The 22950-nt window shown below is 40.4% G+C and overlaps 1 protein-coding gene across 3 annotated transcripts; it reads right to left on the bottom strand.

The window, feature by feature from the left end:
* Positions 1–6968: 6968 nt before the first annotated feature.
* On the bottom strand, positions 6969–8355 carry ACTBL2 (actin beta like 2). Of its 3 annotated transcripts, none has more exons than XM_020916487.2 (2): positions 8227–8355; positions 6969–8100 (listed from the first exon to the last, which is right to left on the bottom strand). In XM_020916487.2, the coding sequence occupies exons 1-2, from the start codon at positions 8353–8355 to the stop codon at positions 7225–7227; spliced, it is 1005 nt and encodes a 334-aa protein (XP_020772146.1). In that variant the 3' UTR covers positions 6969–7224. The 3 variants fall into 3 exon arrangements, with proteins under 3 accessions (XP_020772146.1, XP_070332497.1, XP_020772145.1); XM_070476396.1 differs by lacking the exon at positions 8227–8355 and having other exon boundaries at positions 6969–7904; positions 8045–8057; XM_020916486.2 differs by having other exon boundaries at positions 6969–8355.
* Positions 8356–22950: the final 14595 nt, after the last annotated feature.

Raw genomic sequence — 22950 nt, forward strand, 5'->3', positions numbered from 1 at the left:
TCAGATTGGAGCATTTGATAGACTTAGTCTAAGCTCTAGCTGTTAGTGAATGAGTATGAGCCTGGACCTTGCCTCCCACTAATGTACCACAAAAGAGAATTCTTGCTGAATTGGTTCAACTGGTAAAGAACTTGCCTGCCAATACAGGAGATATAAGAGGTGTGGGTTTGATCCCTGGGTTGAGATTTCCTGGAGAAGGAAATGGCAACCCACTCCAATATTCTTGCCTGGAAAATTCCATGGACAGAGGAGACTGGTATGCTATAGTCCAGGGAGTTGCAAAGAATCGGACATGCCTGAGCACACACACACACACACTCAGTTGTTGGTTAGCTAAAAATCAAGACAAAAACTGAATAAAAAAAAGAAGGAAGCAATCACTGTTTAATATATGCATCCTGCCTTCTTGACTCTGGATTGTCAGAGTCCCTTTGTGGGGCCAATGTTGGAAGAGCAGTCAAGCATACTTGCTATAGTTCTTGGCCACAATGACTAAAATATGAAAGTAATGATTACTCAGATTGGTTATGGTTTGAGCATTGTTATGGGCATCATTTATGGTCTAAACTCCTCTCCCTTTCCTGCTTTTTCCTAATATCCCAACTGGTCACAAAGCTTTGTTGATTTGTATTCCATGCTACCATAGAGATTTGATAATTTTATTTTTTATTATTTGTAATTTTGGATGATTAGTCAAATCAGTATGTGATGCTAAGCCATACCTAGTATCAAACATTAATAAAAGAGGCCAGGTAAAGGGGTAGAATGTTCTTGTTATTTTTACTGTCTCTTTTATTTATTTTTTTCATTTATTTTTATTAGTTGAAGGCTAATTACTTTACAATATTGTAGTGGTTTTTATCATACATTGGCATGAATCAGCCATGGATTTACATGTATTCCCCATCCCGATCCCCCCTCCCACCTCCCTCTCCACCCAATCCCTCTGGGTCTTCCCAGTGCACCAGGCCCGAGCACTTGTCTCATGCATCCAACCTGGGCTGGTGATCTATCTCACCATAGATAATATACATGTTTCAATGCTGTTCTCTCGAAACATCCCACCCTCGCCTTCTCCCACAGAGTCCAAAAGTCTGTTCTGTACATCTGTGTCTCTTTTTCTGTTTTGCATATAAGGTTATCATTATCATCTTTCTAAATTCCATATATATGTAATAGTATACTGTAATGGTCTTTATCTTTCTGGCTTACTTCACTCTGTATAATGGGCTCCAGTTTCATCTATCTCATTAGAACTGGTTCAAATGAATTCTTTTTAATGGCTGAGTAATATTCCATGGTGTATATGTACCACAGCTTCCTTATCCATTCGTCTGCTGATGGGCATCTAGGTTGCTTCCATGTCCTGGCTATTATAAACAGTGCTGTGATGAACATTGGGGTGCACGTGTCTCTTTCAGATCTGGTTTCCTCGGTGTGTATGCCCAGAAGTGGGATTGCTGGGTCATATGGTAATTCTATTTCCAGTTTTTTAAGAAATCTCCACACTGTTCTCCATAGCGGCTGTCTCTTTTAAAAATTAATATAGTTTCTCTTTCTCTGCTTCAACTGTCATTTCTCTGAGTCCATCAAAATTTGAAAATTGTACATTTTGTATTTATTCTGCTGCAGACAATGTCTTCTATTTTGATGATAAAATTGACTATTTAGTCAAGGATCTAATATTTTGATTCTAATAGTTAAATGAATACCATTTTTTACAATAAGTAGGGGCATATTTATGATTTCTTCTGGCATTTTACTAACATATTATTTAGAAATTGTAGATTTCACATATCATAAGTTATTATTACTTTGGTAACTGAAGATTTATAAAAAGCTTGTATTTCTGTGGAAACCTTCCATTTTTGAACTATGAACACTTTGACTTGCCCTAGAAGATCCCAGTATTGTCACTGGTAAACATAATTTTGTCATCACTGTTGAGGCCAGCTTTTCACTCATGATCCAGCTATGGAAAAAATATACAATGTTGAATAGTTACCATTTATCAATTAAAAGAACAGGGAATGATATCTGGGGATGTTCTGAGTGAGTCATAAAGAATATGCAGGAGCCATGAAGTTGAACGGAGAAGGCAATGGCACCCCACTGCAGTACTCTTGCCTGGAAAATCCCATGGACGGAGGAGCCTGATAGACTGCGGTCCATGGGGTCGCAAAGAGTCGGACACGACTGAGCGACTTCCCTTTCACTTTTCACTTTCACATATTGGAGAAGGAAATGGCGACCCACTCCAGTGTTCTTGCCTGGAGAATCCCAGGGACGGTGGAACCTAGTGGGCTGCTGTGTATGGGGTCGCACAGAGTCAGACACGACTGAAGTGACTTAGCAGCAGTAGCAGCAGCAGCGTGAAGTTAAAATATCTTGTTGGCATCTGGCTTTCCCTGTTCACCCCTAACCTATAAAATAGTTATGAAAAACCTCTCTTACTGCAACACCTCCATGAAAGGGACGTGAGCAGGAACTTCAGTCCTTCTGGTGTGTCTGTGTATCACGTCCCCTCCCTTTTTTACCAGACTCTGTTTTGTATGGTGTGTATACAGTTACATGGGCCTCATTCCCAATCCCAGAGAGAACAACTTGGCTTTTGACTTACATATTGTCAAGTAGCCAATTAAATAAGATTTTCCATTTTTCAAGTGGTGTTAGGGTGTTGTCTAGGTAAATATCTGTCATCCTATCACATTGGCACATCTGTTGAGTAGATTTAACTGAATCTAAAACTGTAATATGATTAGAACAGCAGATTTAGAATGACTTGAAAAACAAGGCAGGCAGCTTGAGGATTATCTATTGTTTTTTATTAATTAAAGTATTAGCTTTAAAAAAATGCCAGAGTTCAGACAGGTCCTTCATATTTAAGGAGAAGTCTTCAGGTATCAATTAATTTTAATGAGCAGGTTCTCCACTGATATGAACATGTATATCCCTAAAGACTTTCCAAGTATACTTATCAACATCTGGAAGCAGTGTTGGCCAAACCACATGCTTAGTTCCTAACATCAAAAACCGTATTTTGAAAAGAATCTTTTATAAATCCTGAAAGGAAGCTGTGACTAGTTACCAAAAATGTAGACTTTTCAATATATTCTAATGTCTGAGTTATTAGGGAGTCAGATGTCTGAAACTCAACTCTAGAGCTATTTGGAGTTTAGGAAAAAAGAGAAAAATATCACCAAGGATGTGAATAGATTAGAAGAGTTGAATACACAATTGTACTCACTGAAAAACTTCTCTTTCATTCATTCATTCATTCATCCATTCTTCCTTCCTTTTTCTTCTTCTCCTCTTTTTTTTTTAGGCTAAAATTTCAGCAGCTACTTAGCTAGCTCACACTCCAAAAGATGAGGTTGATTGATCCTCTGATTAATTAGAAGAATGGGAAAATTGCATTGATGAGCAAAAGCTTTTAAGATTCAGCTCTGTAGGTTGAAATGCATAGGAGAACTGAATAGAAAAGAGATAAAGAAGGATAAAGAAAAAAATATGCCTCAGAGGAAAGGCAACACAGCAAAAGGGGCAGACACTAGAATCCAGGAGCTAAGAATAGAGTGGTAAAAAACAGATAATGCAGAACTGTGACATGCATGATGTATACCAGATTCCATGAATTCACTCATTTATCCATTCAAATCACATTTATTGGGTTAATCATCTGTGTCTAACATTAGGAAAATCCTGGATGGTTCAAAGGTGGACAAATACTGTCCCCATCTCTGTCCTCCAGGTGCTCATTGTCGGGTGAGGGTGGGAAGAGTGTGGACACATGTTATAGGTGTGATGATGCTATACACATGCAAATGATACAGTGGGAACGCAAGGGAGGAATTTATCACTTTTCCTTGGAAAAGGAGGAAGGCAGGCTAGAAAAGACTCTGAGCTGAGCCTTAAATGTTACTTCCTTACAGTTTCTGGCAGGTTCCAATGGAGACATTAAAAATAAGAATTAACCACCTACCAACCCTAACAAATAGTGATCATAATGGTGCCTGAACCATCTAAGAAAAGTTTTTAAGTTCTGTCCAACTTCTGTGTGCCTTAAGACTTAACTCAGTGATTCCATCTATTCTTTGGAGGTGATCTCCTCCTTTGATCACCCAGACTTAAACTGTCATTATTAGAATTATCATGGGCCATGGACCGTGTCTAGTCTATGAACCATCATTAGATCATACAGCTTTCCACTCTATGTAATTTCCCTCACTACTGGATTGTAAATTCCCTAATGTCCTTGAAATACTTTTCTAGTAAATTTTAGCATTTGTTCTTTGTTTTTGTTCAGTCCCTGAGTTGTATCTGACTCTTTGCAACCCCATGGAATTTACAGTTGCAAAATGAGTGAATCATTGTGGTAAGGCTCTTGACATGTCAAAAGATTATTCTTTTGATTACTGGAAAATGTAATACTTAGTTCTAGCCTCTTCTCTATAACAGAATTGTGAATGTAAGGCTCAATCTGTGGTCTAACATGACTTTATCTTACTGTTGAAAAAAAAGCACATCTGAAAGTTAGGGAAGAAGTGTAGGTATTGGCTTTGCATCATGTGCACTTTCAGAATATTACCTGTGGTCAGTAAACAACAGTTTTAAGGAGGCTGAGGTGCAACCCCAGTCCTAGATTGCTGCTCAGCATGGTTCGTCAAGAAAGGGTGGGAACCACTTACAATGGTGTGAAATTCATCTGTGAAGCCTCTCTCAGTACTGTGCCATCTGGTGAACCACTGGTGAATAACAATCCAATTACATCACGTGAAAAGATGACATTGATTCTAAAACTTAAAGTTGTGAGTGTTTCCTCATTGAATTCATCCATCAGTCAGTCAGTGTTGATGAACGGAATATCCAAAGACCTCAGGCTTAAATTTATTTGCATTATGGAATTCATATTTTCCGCTAATGATCCTGGGCTCAATAGTTCTCTCTCTGAGAGGTGCACTTTATGTGTCCTAGAAACTTCCTGTGAATGGGGCGATATGTTTTTTCTGATAATTGAGAATGTAGGTCAATGTTTTTGAGAACCACTCTGCAAATGGGAAGTGTTGCAGTGTATAAATTCAAGCTATTATTATTATTATCGCTATTAACTCTGCCTACTAATTATCTGAAGACCAGTTTATCCACTGAAACTTAACTTTTTAATGCAGACTGCAAGGAATTTATAACCTTATCTACTAGCCCTCTTCCTTTTTTAAAATTTTAATTTCCTTTTAACGTTTACATGGTCAAATGTATGCGGTATAAAATTATACGAATGAATAGGTTACACGTATAAAAAGTGATCCTCTCTGTATGGAGAGAGTAACATGGAAACTTACATTACCATATGTAAAATAGGTAGCCAATAGGAATTTTCTGTATGAGTCAAGGAACCCAAACAGGGGCTCTGTGACAATCTAGAGGGGTGAGATGGGGAGGGAGATGGGAGGGAGGTTCAGAGGGAGGGGACATACATATACCCATGGCTGATTCATGTTGATATTTGGCAGAAAACAACAAAATTCTGTAAAGCATTTATCCTTCAATTAGAAAAATAAATAAAATTTTAAAAAGTGATCCTCTCTGGATCATTCTACATTTCTTTGGGAAGAATTGAGGAGAAAAAACAGGAAAGGTAGGTGTGAATTAATTTTCATTTATTTAAAATTAATTAAAGAAGAAAAGAAACTCAAGTCTTGTAAAATAAAGTGCCTTTGAAGGTTAATTTTGGTTAAATGAATTAAAAACTGTGTTTTCAGATTAAAGAAAATAAGCAACAGTCAAATTCTCTGAAAATTTTTAAGGAAAAGAAAGCTTAAAGACTCCAATTTAGACATTTAAAACACGAGTATAAGCTTCCTAAACCAAAGGAAAAGAGAAGAAAATTTCTTTTCCTGAGACTGTGATAATGGCTTCATAAGCAACTCCACCCCCCAAATATTCTAAAATTTCAGAGAAAAACCCCGAAAAATATAAATATCTCTGATATTCACTCAATGAGAAGTCACAGAATAGATTGAAATAAATGTGCTAGTACTTAAAATTGGTTGAAAATCACCACTGAATTCCTTAAAAACGTTTAGAGAACATAGGAAGACACATAGGTGCTTTGTAAGAAATTGATAGCTTAGAGATACTTCACATAAAGAGATATTGCCTGTTACTGGACATAATAAAATAGAATTATTCTAAAATCTTCCAATAATAAAATTGAAATTATTATACTGCTATTAGAATTTGTAGTTTACAAAAATGCTGCAGATATGTTTTTCCACAGTGAAATCCTTGATAAGAGAAATATTCAAAATCATGACCTATAGAAATAACTCGAGACATGCCATTATGTTAAGCAATGGAAATAAAATTATTTTGTCAAACTGTAGCATAATGATGTTAATTAATTTGATATTACAATTTTCCTCTCTATTTTAAAAGTTAGGCTTTATCTGTAACAGCTTTGCTGTTTTACAAGTATAATGAAGTTTGATAAGTCAGATATTAGAATACATGCTTGATCAGCTGAACTCTACTCTGAGCTAAAAATTCAGTTGATTTATAAACAGTATTAATAGAATGCTCCTGTTCTATTATGCTTATTTAATAAGGGAAACAAAATAAGGAGTTACCAAAATGGTGACTTTTGGGGAATTAAGAAATTCACAATAGCTTTTCAGATAGCCAGATTTACCAGTGTATTTTAAGATAGATTATTCTATTTCCTCAGTGCTTATATAAATATGAATATCACTGACCCATATAATTCACTGTCTCTATACAAAGAAGTAAAACAAAACCAAAATTCTAACTAATAAGGCATGTTTGCTAAATACATACACATTTTTTTTACAGGTTGTACAACCTAGTATTGTTAAATATTTAAAGCAAGAACTAGTATTTAAAGATTGAAAATTCTAGTTATCTGTTCTGGAAGGACATTTCTCACTTTACCCCTTGTCATTTATTTTCGTTTAAGCAAGTCTATATTTCTTTGACCCCTAGTGGTAAAGAAAATAGAATAGAATATCAGAATTCTCAGAAGTTGATAGAGGTCGAATATCATTAGCTGGGCGGGAGCCCACAATGCTTGGATGGAGATGAGTTTGCTAGTTTACACGCTAGCAAGAGTGGAAATTTACCTTGACTCAATTGGAAGTGGATAAAAGCAGTGCTATCGCCATGATCTAGAATTGGGGACAATGCCAGTGCATTAGCATGGAAGCCCAGTCAGAAACACTTCCTGTGGACGATGGGGGGACCAGCCTCATCGTACTCCTGCTTACTGATCCACATTTGCTGGAACGTGGACAGGCTGGCCAGAATGGAGCCCCCAATCCAAACGGAATACTTCCGCTCTGGGGGAGCTATGATCTTGATTTTCATGGTGCTGGGTGCCAGGGCTACAATTTCCTTCTGCATCCGGTCAGCAATGCCAGGGTACATAGTACTGCCCCCAGACAGCACGGTGTTGGCGTACAGATCCTTGCGAATATCCACATCACACTTCATAATAGAGTTGAAGGTTGTCTCGTGGATTCCACTGGACTCAATGCCGAGAAAGGAAGGCTGGAAAATGGCTTCTGGACATCGAAAGCGCTCATTCCCAATGATGATCACCTGCCCATCAGGAAGCTCGTAGCTTCTCTCCAGGGAGGAGGATGCTGCAGTGCTGACCATCTCTTGCTCAAAGTCCAGGGCCACATAACAGAGCTTCTCTTTGACATCACGAACAATCTCTCGCTCAGCCGTGGTGGTAAAGCTGTAACCTCGTTCTGTCAGGATCTTCATGAGATAATCGGTCAGGTCTCTGCCGGCCAGGTCCAGACGTAGAATGGCATGAGGCAGGGCATAGCCTTCATAGATGGGCACAGTGTGAGTGACCCCATCCCCAGAATCCATCACGATGCCGGTGGTCCGGCCTGAGGCATAGAGGGACAGCACAGCCTGGATGGCCACATACATGGCCGGTGTGTTGAAAGCCTCGAACATGATCTGAGTCATCTTCTCCCGGTTGATCTTGGGGTTGAGGGGTGCCTCAGTGAGGAGGATGGGATGCTCATCTGGAGCCACACGGAGCTCATTGTAGAAGGTGTGGTGCCAGATCTTCTCCATGTCGTCCCAGTTGGTGACCACTCCATGCTCAATGGGATACTTCAGGGTCAGGATGCCTCTCTTGCTCTGGGCCTCATCCCCCACATAGCAGTCCTTCTGGCCCATGCCTACCATGACCCCCTGGTGCCGGGGATGCCCCACCATGGAGGGGAACACAGCCCTGGGGGCATCGTCACCGCCAAAGCCTGCCTTGCACATCCCTGACCCATTATCCACCACCAAGGCAGACAGCTCGTCGTCACTCATGGTCCTGTCCAGAATCTTCCAGATGGGTGAACAGAAGTTAAATACGAAGACCAGACTCTGGTGTGCAAGAGAGAGAATGAACAGGCTGACAACTCTTCAGAGCTGCCTGCAGAGAGGGGAACCTGTGCTGTGATGATAGGTATTTAAAGGTACACACTGGCGCCTCCCATGTCCTATCCCACCAGTTCTCAGCATTTCTGGGTGGGGTTGCCTTTGAGGTATTAATAATGATGATGATACAAATCATTAGTAGACCTTCCTACATAAGGGGAAAATTGGCTACCAAGTGGCTGAATTTCAGGTTACTATAATTAGGCAACCCACACTGGGCTATCAGCTTGCTTTAGTGCAGTGTCTGGATAACTATGATGATGCAATGGGGCATATAAATGCAAGATGAAAGAAAGCTGGAGCGAGGTATGGGAAAACAATGCCAAAAGGGGCATTTCCTCCCTAGTTTGCCTTCTGGGTCCATTTTATGTACCCTAGATATAATTTTCCATTCTTAATACATTGTTCTTATGAATTTGACTCTGAAAACTTAATTTTTTCAAGATTTTATTCCCCAGTAGATTCCAAACCCCAAAGGATATCATCATGATAGAAACTATTTTAATGAATAAAAATAATGAATGGCCAAGAGAGGCCTCACAGCTGTAATTATGCATTTGTGTCATGTAAAAATTTAGAGATATTTAAGAGACTTCTAGTGCATTAGTGATCAAGTAAAATCAATAAACTACTACAGATTTTCTTTCCTGATATAAATTCTAATAACCAAATTTCATTAAGCACTATGCTTTTAGACATTGTTCATAGAACTAGGTTTGTTGGGTTCATATTGATTGCACATGGGCTGAATGTCCAACCATCTTGCGTGACTTATTAGATAAAATGCAAATTATAAAATATTTATGTGCAATAATTCTTGTTTTATAACAATCAGCAAAGTTTAGCAATAAGATAAATTTTTAAGCAATATTTGAACTGATCTTTAAAACATTTTGATCTTCAAGATTCATATTATGATATCAACCATCTCTGTAATTGTTAAAATGTATCCAATTGAAATAGTATTAGCTTTCCTTCAATTTTAGGGTGTATTAAGCCCTGATCATTTCACAGGAAGTTTGTCTGCATTTTATTTTTAATATAGAAATATAGATAACCTGGTAATGTGTGTATCATGATAAAATATAGGATATTAGTAACATCTTACAAGGAAACAGCAATTAAGGGAGTTCATTACTTTGTTCCTTTATGTATTAGGTAAATGGGATATTTAGGAGGTCGAGAGATAGCTGGAGTAACAGGCAAGTTTGATCTCAGAGCACAAAATGAAGAGGGCAAAGGCTAACAGAGTTTTGTCAAGAGAACACTCTAGTAATAGGAAACACCCTTTTCCAACAACGCAAAAGACAACTCTATACATGGATATCACCAAATGGTCAATACCAAAATCAGGTTGATTACATTCTTTGAAGCTGAAGATAGAGAAGCTTATACAGTTAGGAAAAACAAGACCTGGAGCTGACTGGAGCTCAGGTCATCAGCTCCTTATTGCAAAATTCAGGCTTAAATTGAAAAAAGTAGAGAAAAACCACTAGGCCATTCAGATATGGCCTAAATCACATCCCTAATGATTATATAGTAGAGGTGACAAATACATTCAAGAGATTAGACCTGGTAGACAGAGAGCCTGAAGAACTATGAACAGAAGTTTGCACATAGTACAGGAGGCAGTGAACAGAACTATCCCAAAGAAAAAGAAATGTAAGAAAGCAAAATGGTTGTCTGAGGAGTCTTTACAAATAGCTAGGAAAGAAGAGAAGTGAAAAATAAGGGCTAAAGGGAAAGATATACCCAGCTGCATACAGAATTCCAGAGAATAGCAAGGAGAGACAAGAAGGCCTTCCTAAATGAACAGTGCCAATAAATAGAGGGAAACAATAGAATGGAAAAGACTAGAGATATCTTCAAGAGAATTGGAGAGATCAAGGGAACATTTCACGCATAGATGGGCACAATAAGGACAGAAAACATAAGGACCTAATGGAAGCAAAAGAGATTAAGAAGAGGTGGCAAGAATACACAGAAGAACTATTAAAAAAAGATCTTAATGACCCAAATAACCACGATATTGCGGTCACTCACCTACAGCCAGACATCCTGGAGTGTGGAGTCAAGTAGGCCTTAGGTAGTTTTACTATGAACAAAGATATTGGAGGTGATGGGTTCCAGCTGAGCTATTTCAGATCCTAAAAGATGATGCTGTGAAAATGCTACACTCAATATGTCAGCAAATTTGGAAAACTCAGCAATGGCCACAGGACTGGAAAAGGTCAGTTTTCATTCCAATCCCAAAGAAGGACAATGCCAAAGAGTATTCAAACCGCTGCACAATTGTACTCTTTTCACATGCTACAAAGGTTATACTCAGAATCCTTCAAGCTAGGCTTCAGTAGTATATGAACCAAAACCTTCCATATGAACAAGCTGGATTTAGAAGAGGCAGAGGAACCAGAGATCAAATTGCCAGCATTCGTTGGATCATAGAGAAAGCAAGGAAATTCCAGGAAAATACCTGCTTCTGCTTTATTGACTACATGAAAGCCTTTGTGTGTATCACAACAAACTGTAGAAAATTCTTAAAGAGATGAGGATACCAGACCACCTTACCTGTCTCCTGAGAAAACTGTACGCGGGTCAAGAAGCAACTGTATGTGGGTCAAGAAGGCATGAAATTAAAAGACGCTTGCTCGTTGGAAGAAAAGCTATGACAAACTTAGCATACTAAAAAGCAGAGACAGGAAATCCTGGTGTGCTGCAGTCCATGGGGTCGAAAAGAGTCAGACACAACTGAGCAACTGAACAACAGCAACAAGAAGCAAGATTAAGAACTGGACATGGAACAATGTCCAGTTTTGAACATGGTTCAAAATTGGGAAAGGAGTACGTCAAGGCTGTATATTGTCACCCTGCTTATTTAACTTATATGCAGAGTACATCATGTGAAATGCCAGGTGGGTGAATTGCAAACTGGAATCAAGATTGCTAGGAGAAATATCAACAACCTCAGATATGCAGATGATGCCACTCTGATGGCAGAAGGTGAAGAGGAACTAAAGAGCCTCTTGAGGATGAAAGAAGAGAGTAAAAAAGCTGGCTTGAAACTCAACATTCAAAAAACTAAGACCATGGCATCTAGCCCCATCACTTCATGGCAAATAGAAAGGGAAAAAGTGAAAGCAGTGACAGATTTTGTTTTCTTGGGCTCCAAAATCACTGCTGATGTTGACTGCAGCCATGAAATTAAAAGATGCTTGCTTCTTGGAAGAAAAGCTTTGACAAACCTAGACAGCATATTAAAGAGCAAAGACATCATTTTGCTGCCAAAGGTCCATCTAGTCAAAGCTATGATTTTTCCAGTAGTCATGTATGGATGTGAGTTTTGGACCATAAAGAAGGCTGAACGCCAAAGAATTGATGCTTTCAAACTGTGGTGATAGAGAAGACTCTTGAGAGCCCCTTGGACAGCAAGGAGATCAAACCAGTTAATTCTAAAGGAAATCAACCCTGAATATTCATTGGAAGGACTGATGCTGAAGCTGAAGCTCCAATACTTTAGCCACCTGGTGTGAAGAGCTGACTCTTTGGAAAAGACCCTGATGCTGGGAAAGATTGAAGGCACAAGGAGAAGGGTCGGCAGAGGTTGCGATGGTTAGATAGCATCATCAACTTGTTGGGCATGAATTTGAGCAAGCTCTGGGAGATAGTGAAGGTCAGGGAAGCCTGGCATGCTGTAGCCCATGGGGTCACAGCAAGTCAGAAATGACTGAGCGAGTCAACAACAGCAACAGCAAAGTGGGATATAATCTCCCTCGTCAAATCTTCTAAAGTAAATTTTTCATGCCCGTATCTAAGTTATCTAAAATGTTCCTTTAGGTTAATTAACTAATTAATCATCTCAATAATGGTCACTTTGTAAGAGGTAGCAGTAGCACAGTAGTCCTGGACGGACGTGTATCCTCTAGTTCAGGTCAGAATCAGGCAGTGTCCTTGCCCATGAGCTTCCTAGAGGGTCATGGTAACATGAAGTTGTGAGTGTCAAACACTCTTCTTTGTCTACAGCTTGATATAGAATTGTTTTTTCTCTGGGTTTTTCTGGTGCTTTGCTCTACAATGTGACTTTGAAACTTTTCTTCTAAGTAGTCATGGAAAAATGTGTGCTTCACTACAAAGTCCATGGTTTTGCTGCTTTTTTCCCCCACTAGGACTATCTTTTCCCTTAGTTTTTTTTTTTTTTTTTGTAGCTGCATGTCCAATTCCTCCTTCAACAGAATTAAAGAATTCACCCTTAAACCTTCACACTGAATGGTATTGTATACTTCTGTTTCATGTAGCACAACCAAGCTTTTGATTAAAACAGTATTTTATTGCTATAGGATGGTGCTTCTGGAAATGTTTTTTTCTTATTTAGACCTGTAACAAATTGCATATACATCCTACAATACTGAAACAAAATGAAATATTGCATTTAGCACTGGTTCCTATTTATGAATCTCTTCCAGAATATAAAATAAAGTCTTGTCAGTGTAGGAGCCTATTTGACACCAAGAACAACCTTTAGATTCTAGATTTACTAAAACACTCTCCTAGAATTGCCTTTGAACTGAGAGCTGACTGGTAATGAGTCCACACTGCATAATTGTCTTGAGACTGAGGCTGATGTGTGCTTTTGCTAGAAGACCGTCTAGCCTCTTGGTGTCCCAAGAGAAATTTTCATCAATTATATATTCTTAAAATAAGATTAAGTTCTTTTAATTAACCCCCCAATAATACCAGAGGGACATATCATAATTAGACAGTCATTTAAAAATAGCATCTGTTGGACTGGTTACATTTTTTTAAAGTAGTAAGAATTTGTATAAGTGAAACATAGGAAGATGGGTTTATAAAAGCTGGGCTCTAGGGGTCTCTAGTTCCTGAAGGTAATAGATTTTATAACTGACTGGAATTTGCAGATATTTAGTTGTGTGTGCTAAGCTGCTCAGTCGTGTCCGATTCTGTGCATCTCTATGAACTATAGCCTGCTAAGCTTCTCTGACCATGGGATTCTCCAGGCAAGAATACTGGAGTGGTTGCCATGTCCTTCTCCAGGGGATCTTCCTGCCCCAGGGATCAAAGTGAAAGTGAAGTTGTTCTGTTGTGTCCAGCTCTTTGCAACCCCATGGACTGTAGCCTACCAGGCTTCTCCATCCATGGGATTTCCCAGGCAAGAATACCAGAGTGGGTTGCCATTTCCTTCTCCACCCAGGGATCAAACCTGCATCTTTTGGGTCTCTTGCATTGGCAGCCAGATTCTTTACCACAAGCGCCACCTGGGAAACCCATTTAGTTACCTAAATCTGAAACCTATTGGGGTCTTTATGATTAACTTTTGAAAGCCCAGAATGTCATATTCTTTCACATTTGACCTAGTCTGACTCTCATGTAGCTATACAAACCCCAGAAAGGGATAGGTATGGGCATGACATGTAAGGACAGTCAGCTGAGGTCACTTGAAACATTGCCCTGCCCCCCATCACCTTGCCTTTTCCATGTAACCTTCAGCTGATTTAATCCACAAACACTTATTAAACATCTCCCATGTGCTGGGCTCTGGTGATGTACCCATGAATAAAACACAGCCCTTATTTTTAAAGGGTTTAACTGCCTGATGGGTGAAAGTCCCCTCTCATCAGGCTGACATGTGGTCACTCTGCACGGATGCAGAGCAGCCAGCTTGTGTCCCGATTGGCACTGCCTGGGCTGCACTGGTTCTTGTGACTTATTTTGAATATCATTCCCCAGTACACAGATAACCGTGGTTGATGTATAGAGAGAAGGAACTTGGGGTGATAAGAGTGAGGAGGGAGAAGGCCTTGAACCTGGGGTGAGGGGAAGAAGAAGACCTCTATGCTGAGTCTCAGAGGAAGAGCAGGAGGCTGCTGGCCCATGCAGGGTATATTACATGAATGAACTTGGAAAAAAAAATCAGAGCATCAATAATGATTTGGAATTAGGTATCTACACAAATGTCAGCGAGGGTTTGGAACATGAATGTGGATCCTAGTAGTACTGGTGACAGAGGGAGGGGAACTCTAGAATTGGAGGTAAATTCCCCTCTGTGCACAGATGACTGGACTAGGGGTCTCTCGGCCACGTGCCCAGGGAGGCCTGTCTCAGTGATTCTCTCCTATCCCCAGACTCTCATCTCTAAACCAAACCACTTGAGACTGAAATTTTGAATGAGGCCCCTTTCTGCTGCCACCCTTTCAAACTGCCACCCAGTTTGAAATTCAAAGCTAGCTACCGTGTTCCCTGCTCAAATACATGGATGAGTAGGTAGTGAGACTTTTTTCATTACATTTGCTGATTTATTCATTGACAGATATAGCTGACCACTTTTTAAGTTAAAAACTCTTTTACCTTACTTAAATACTATCCAATATTTATATTTCATATTGATAAAATGGCCTAATCATATATTGGAAAGTATAATTGTTCACTCAAGAGAAATCTCTCTAACTTATGGTTGAATAATTTCTTGTGATAAATTCATGAAAAGCATTTACTGATAAAGAGTTTATAATGATTTACTGTTTATTTGTTTTAATATATGGAATTTTGTAGAGACATGTGAAAAATTTACAAAATATAACAAGCCCTCTCCCAGGTAAAACCCCACTCACCTGTTTTTAAGGCAGGTGTGGGCAAGAGGAGGAAAAAGTGGTGTTGGTGAGGTGTCACCTGGTTAGTTCTGGGAGGCACTTGGAAGGATAATTGGGGCACAGAATCGTTTTAGTGGCACAGTGACCACAGCTCCCAGCCCCCGGCCTGTGCTGGCCTATTTTCTGTGAGCAAGACCAGAATTCACCCCTCAGGCTGACAGGGCTTCCCCTGTGATATTTAACAGGACTAGAAATGAATTTCATGGCAGTTTTTCTTAACTCTTCACTTTAAAATATGCCATAGATCAGCTTTCAGCTAGATGGATTGACTTATTAATATAAACAAAGTTGTCAAGAGGAGGAATGGATTTCTATGTGCAGTAGATGAGCCTCGGGAAAATATCTTAATTCTAAGGAAAGAGGAGAAAAGCAGGGTAGGGGGTTTGCACAAATGGAAATGTCAGTATTCACCACAGCTCACCCACTGCTTCACATCAGGCCAGCTCCAAGCTGCGCTCTGATTCGGAAAGAGGGAGAGAGCAACAGGAAACATTGGGATTCCTGATCACTGAACGTGTGCCAATTTCTTTGCTAAATATTTCCCTCGCATGCTCCAGTTCTTTAATCATCATGACAGTCCTCACAAGAAACCCAGAATTATCATCATCCCGTCGTAGAAGGATTAGACTGAAGTTTAATGAATAAACTGATCAAAGCTACACAGAGTGATGGACGGAATGTCAGGATTTGAATCCAAGCAGATCAATTCCAGAGCTCAAGCTCTGCCTGAAGATAGGCTGAAAGAAAGTGTACAGGGCCTCTGACTGGCAACCAGTGAGACAGGCAACCAGCTAGGACCATGCCTGTGAAGTCTCTGTATTCCTGTTGGGAAACATCATCTTAAAGTGTCCAAATACCATTTTAGCATGGAGACCAGTTTGAATAATAAAGTCAAAAGACGAAAACAAAAAATAATTATAGAGAAATTTAACAGGTTCTTTCAAGTTATTAATAAGAATATCAAGACCTTTTACTCTCTAAATGGAGCATGAAAAAAAAAAATGGTGACTTATGCCTGGACTGAGAAGGGAAGCTATTTGCAAGTAAAGAATCAAATCTATGATCTAAAATAAGAAAATATCAGAAAAGTGATTTCAAGAGGCAGTTGCAGGATGTGGCACTAAAAAGCAAAAACCAAATCATTACAGTAAATGCATGCGTTGGATTGCAGCCATTTACAAAGTGGAGCCCTCCGGGTGTCAGTCTGTAGAGCGTATATGGCATTGTCTCCAAACATCCAGACTTGACCGTGACATGCCAATGGTGAATGATAGAAAGTGGGGCAAAGACTTTCTGCTTTCAAGGGATTTAGGAAGCATGGTGAGCCTGGGGTAACTGAGTCCATTTGATGGTTTCTGAAGCAGGCCAAGAATAGAAATCAACCAAAATGGACAGTAACTATAGATTGTAGAGGTGAAGGCAGCAATACTTAAGAATAATAAAAAGCCAGATCAAAATAAAGGTCTTACTGATCAGATCATCTTAAAGATTACAAGTAGGAGTTGGGGATAATTCACCTGGGAGCTCAGATCATTCCCTGAGTGTGAGGGCCTGATAAGACCTGAAGGGAAGATGTTATAGACAGAGAATAAACAACTCTGCATGTAGGTGTGGTCTGATATAGGCTGGGGCTGGGGAGACCATGGGTCCTTAAGGCTAATTTACTGAGTCCAGTCTTTCATAAAAACTCACAGCAAAATGTGAAAAATACCATTCAGTCACTGGGTTGTGTTTACTGCTTCTTATTCATTCTGGGGAAACTGGCTTTGTGACTGCTCAAGTATCATGCCTGATTTATTGCATGTTTTCATTAGGATCATCTATAAGTCCTGTCTACCCAATGGGATTATGACTGTCAAATGCTGGACCATAGCCGTGTCTCTTTGGAAGAGTGCTTGATACTCTGGGAGTGCACTGCCCAGGATCAAGTACATAGAAGGGGATGACGTAGGATGAGAAGCTAACTTGGGGTCTGGAAGCACTGTAACTTACTTTCCAGGGGAAACGTCGTGATTGGCAAGAAATGACTCAGTGTAGTTTATTGTTTCTCAAGTCAAGGGAAGCTGTCTTTCTGGGGATCTCAGGAGACACAGCCAGGGAATCGTTTCTGGTATCTGGGACAATAAGGCCTCCTTAGGGTTTTCTTAGTTCTTTCTGCTGATGGCAAGGCAGCATGTTATCTGTTGATAGGAATGGGCAAGGAGACCCTTTGGGATGGAGTTTAGGAGATAAGGGGGCAGAACTTAAAGTAGGGAATCTAGAGGAAAGTAAGGGCAGTGAAATATGAGAACTTAACACCTGTCTGTTGATGGTCTCTGTTCCTTTAGTTATGTCACAAAGCCTAGCAAAAATATCACTGAAGAAGTTACGGAAAAGATGGTCCTGCTATTTGGTGCCGGTGCTGGATTGCTCACTGGGGCTAACCCTCAGGGCAGTGCAGGCATGCAGACTGGGCACAACGTCTTTGGTCCACACAGTGCTCTACAAAGGTTTTTAACTTTTTACTTTTAAATATTTGCAAAGTAAATTAGCTTCCTAAATTCTCACTTCTCTTGGGAAAAAAAAAATGAGTTAAGCAACACTTGGCCCAAGTATAGCTAAAGAGCAGCTGCCGTCTTTGACAGGGTCTCCTTCCCCCACCAGCCCCTACATTCCTGTGGCATTGCTCCCGCTCAGCTTCATTCAGGCTCTTTATAGGTGAGTTTAATGTGTTCTGAAAAACCAAAGAGGAGCATGCATCTTGGAGGTGTGAGGAGGGGAAGAGACAGGTGGAAGTCCGTGCTCTGGGACCCTTTGTTGTTTGGGGTATGAGCTGGTATCCATAAGAGAGGCAAAATACTATGTAGCCAAATTTCTTTAATTAACATGACAACTGTCCAATGTAATATCTAGTCTTTAGGAGTTTAAAAAGAAATTCAGTTCAAAACACAGTAGGGAACAAAGGGAGGCCCTATTCCTCACTGTTTCTGAGGCTGGGATAGGGCAGAATGGGTTTGTTTTACAGAAGGAAGGATTTTTAACTAAATAATTAGAAGAAAATTGCTGAGAGTATAATGCATTACAACTCTATTTTTTGGTTAACTGTCTCTGTTGCTGCTTTGAAAATTCAGAGGTGTGGCACCTGGGATTTTCTCTGTTCTGGTTGGACAGGTTGAAAAAGACTGGGGTGAGTTTTTAAATGTGTTATCTCATTCTGGACTTTCCCCCTCCTCTTTAAAGCAGGACATCTGTCCTTATGAGGGAAATGAATGTGTTTTCACTTCTTCAGATCCTTTCCCTCTGAAACTATGCAATATAAAAATTCACTCAAGGAAAACATTGGTTGAAGCCTTCAGAGAAAGTCCTCCTTTTGTATCAGCTATAAATGGAATCTGAATCAAACTAGTAGAGTATCTGAAATTGACTTTTTTGGATTAAAATAAAAGAGGAAAAATTCCTTCATTGATGTCTTTGTTTCACATTGGTAACATTTTCAGTTTTAACCAAAAAGGAAAGAAGTGTTCCAGGTTAGATAGAAGGTTAATTAAAAGTACTGTATGGAATATAAAAATGCAAAACATTCAGGAATGTTAACCTAAGGGCAAACTTTGCCAAAGAAAGTAGAGCGACTTGGGAGAGATAGAAAGCAGAATCTCATTCATTTTACATAAATCCAACATTCATTTATGGAAATGAAAGATTAGCATATAACTCACATATGAACCTGTCACTCCTTGTTGTAAAGCTTTTGATGACTCCCATTTGCTGTAGAACAAAGTCCAAACTGCTTAACACAGGCTTTAAGGCCCTCTATTATCTGGCTCCAACCTATTTTCCTAGCCTGACATTTCCCATCCTTCCTTCCCCCGTTCAGGAATCTTGTGTTCCAGTCTCCTGGACTAATTGCTACTCCCACTCCCTTGGACCTGCTGCTATTACTTACTCCACTGGGAATGTCGTTTCTACCTTCTCTTTGTTTGACCTTCCATCAGTCTCAGAAGCTCATCAATTTCCCCATAAAGCCTTCCCTAGTTTTCCCAGTAGGAGTTACTCTCTTGCCTCTCTCAAGTCCTACAGTGCGTAGCTTAGATTTCTGTTGCAGTTTTTTTCCTTTTCTGTTTTATGTTACTTATGTGCATGGTTGTCTCCCTCACTATACTCTCTAGATCATGCCCACATTTTATTTCTCACAGGGCCAGTGACAGGGTTTTGTGACTTTTGTTGTTTAATTATTGCCTATTGACCTGCACTTTGAATGTTTATTTTTAAATAGTGTTTGATTGGGTTATGATAATATTCCAACATACTCCATGTATAAGTTCTAACCAAACACCTTTAATACCAAATTCATCAGCTTCTCCAAAATGCTCTATTTATATCAGTGTCTTCAAAATATTAAAAAATCCTTCTGTTTTCTAATTTGGGGGTCATTTTTGACTCAGCTGTTTTCTTCTTCTTTTTTTTGTTTACATTCATAATGTAGTATGACACCAGATTCTATTGGGTATTCTTTGAGATTATTTCCATTTTCTCATTTCTGCTGCTCTTTACTCTTAGTTCAGGCCTGGGTCATTTCACAGTTAATTAAGTTCCAGAGAACTTTGCTGAATTACTCTTCCAACAAAAAACCATTCTGAAGACAACTGCCAGGAAACTCTTAAATCATGTATACTGAAATCTCCCAGGCTCCAAATTTGCTACCACATAAAATCTAAACTTCTCTGCCCTGCTCTGGTTCTACAATAACTATCAAAACATAGCGGTTAAGAACACAGCTCTAGAATCTAGCAGAGTTAGGTTTGTCCCTACACTTATGAGGTCTGTAAACTAGGGCATTTCAGAATTCCCCAAAGTCTGTTTCCTCTTCTCTAAGCTGAAGATAAGTGTACCTACCTCATAAAGTTGTCTGGGGTTTGGCAAGAGATGATGCCTATAAAGCCTTTAACAGAGTGCAGAGTAAGAGCAAGAGTGCAAAGGATATGCACAACAATCATTGCGTTTCCCGTGACTCTATGGGATGCTAGCTCAGCTCAGCTCTGCTCACCTCCTTACTAGGAAGGAGGTGAAGAGCAGGCAGCAGAGCCACCCTGAAGTGAAAGTTGCTCAGTCGTGTCCGACTCTTTGCAACCCCACGGACTATACAGTCCGTGGAATTCTCCAGGTCAGAATACGTGAGTGGGTAGCCTTTCCCTTCTCCAGGGGATCCTCCCAACCTAGGGATTGAACCCAGGTCTCCCGCGTTAACGACAGATTCTTTACCAGCTGAGCCACAAGGGGAGCCCAAGAATCCTGGAGTGAGTAGCCTCTCCCTTCTCCAGCGGATCTTCCTGACCCAGGAACTGAACTGGGGTCTTCTGTATTGCACGTGGATTCTTTACCAACTGACAAGGATCCTAAGGGGGACTGAGCTAACTCTACATATGGGGCAGGAGTCTATGTATAGTGCTAAGAAAAGGAAGTTAGGGATGGCTGAATGGAGATGGCCAAGAAGCAACAGTTAAAACCAGACATGGAACAATGGACTGGTTCCAAATTGGGAAAGGAGTACATCAAGGCTTTATATTGTCAAGGCTGTATATGCAGAGTACATCATGAGAAATTCCAGGCTGGATGAAGCACAAGCTGGAATCAAGATTGCTGGGAGAAATATCAATAACCTCAGATATGCAGATGACACAACTCTTATGGCAGAAAGCAAAGAGGAACTAAAGAGCCTCTTGATGAAGGTGAAAGAGGAGAGTGGAAAAAGCTGGCTTAAAATTCAACATTCAAAAAACTAAGATCATGACATCTGGTCCCATCACTTTGTGGCAAATAGATGGGGGAAACAATGGAAACAGTGACAGACTTTATTTACTTGGGCTCCAAAATCACTGTGGATGGTGACTGCACCCATGAAGTTAAAAGATGCTTGCTCCTTGGAAGAAAAGCTATGACAAACCTAGACAGCATATTACAAAGCAGAGACATCATACTGCCAGCAAAGTTCCATATAGTCAGAGTTATGATTTTTTCCAGTAGTCATGTATGGATTTGAGAGTCGGACCATAAAGAAAGCTGAGTGCCAAAGAATTGATGCTTTTTAACTGTGGTGTTGGAGAAGACTCTTGAGAGTCTCTCTTGGATAGCAAGGAGCTCAAACCAGTCAATCCTAAAGGAAATCAACCCTGAATATGCATTGGAAGGACTGATGCTGAAGCTGAAGCTCCAATACTTTGGCCACCTGGTGTGAAGAGCTGACTCATTGGAAAAACCCTGATGCTGGAAAAGACTGAAGGCAGGAGGAGACGGGGACAACAGAGGATGAGATGGTTGGATGGCATCACTGACCCGATGGACATGGGTTTGGGTGGACTCCAGGAGTTGGTGATGGACAGGGAAGCCTGGCATGCTGCAGTCCATGGGGTCACAAAGAGTGGGACACAGCTGAGCAACTGAACAACAACAACAACAGAAGGGAGGTGGACAACTGGTGAAAGACCCTGCAGCCAATAGTGAGTGGTTTGAATTCCATAAGCTGGGCAGTGATTGGTCATCCTATGTCAGGCTATATTCTGAGTAGAGATGGAAATGAAGTTGTTTCTTGTGATTTATTGATTTAGACATAGAAAGCAGAAAACACAAGGCCAAAGGTTTCTCCTACTGATGGCGATGCAGTGTTCTTGTACTACTGGGGCTTGGAGACAGGTTTCTGTTTGTACCTCTGACCCCATGTTGGGATGCTACTCACTGGAGTCCTGTGGTAGAGCTGCACATGCTCCCTAGGGAGGGCAGGGAGGACAAGGGCAGCCCATGTGGGCATCTCATGGGTGACCCCAACATGTGAACCGTGCTCTTCTGCATAGTCAGTGGTGACTATTGGCAGAAACTAGATACCTGTAGGTGTTCTGAAGGACCCAGTTCCAGCCACTTCTTACCAGTTCGAGAGTCATTTGTCTGTCCAGTGAGGATGCTACGTGTACTTTGCAATTTTGTTTCAGGGTAGAGCCAGAGCATTTGTTTATATAATTAGAATTTTAAATGCTTTTTGGATATTTTTTAACTTGTGTTTGAGTGTTTACAGGTAATTGGTTAAAAAAACACAAAACAAAAATTCACAGTTCTATGTGAAGGATGGTTTAGTCATCAGCCGAGATCGCGTGGGCCTCTCTGGTGGCCCAGATAGTAAAGAACCTGCCCGTCAATGCAGGAGTTCGATCCCTGGGTGGGGAAGATCCTCTGGAGAAGGGAATGGCTACCCATTCCATATTCTTGCCTGGAGAATCCCATGGGCAGGTTATAGTCTATGGTACTAAGAGTTGGACATGACTCAGTGACTAATACTTCAGAGATCACATATTTACACCGTATACAGTATATTTTTCCTGTTTACTTCAGAATGTGTGGTGAATTGGCCGATCATATTGTTTTTAAGGCTGGAACAGACAATGGCACCCCAGGATCTCCTGCGCTGTGCAGATAAAACCTGCAATCATATCAACTAAGGAAACCCTTAGTCCTGTGGGCTTCCTGACATAGTCATGGCGGCAGCAGGGAAGAGAGGAAGGACTAGTGGCTGCCGCCAGGGCTCTGGAGGGTTCCGGGTGCTTCACTAGCCACCCAAGCGGCTTTGGCCAAGTCCCTCAGCTGCTGTGACCTCAGTGTCCTCTATAAGATGAAGTGAGGAGAATTCATCTTACTTGGCAGATTGAACATATGTGTTTGGCTACATGTGCTCTGAAAACACCACTACGCTTTGCAGTAGGTAAATAAAAAGACACTAAAGTTGAGGGCAACGAGAGGAGGAGAGGACACAGCAATAACATCTTGAAAGCAGGAATGGTGTGAATGAGGGGTAAGTAAG

The sequence above is a fragment of the Odocoileus virginianus genome, chromosome 14 (assembly GCF_023699985.2).
Source record: "Odocoileus virginianus isolate 20LAN1187 ecotype Illinois chromosome 14, Ovbor_1.2, whole genome shotgun sequence".
Classification (NCBI taxonomy): Eukaryota; Metazoa; Chordata; class Mammalia; order Artiodactyla; family Cervidae; genus Odocoileus; species Odocoileus virginianus.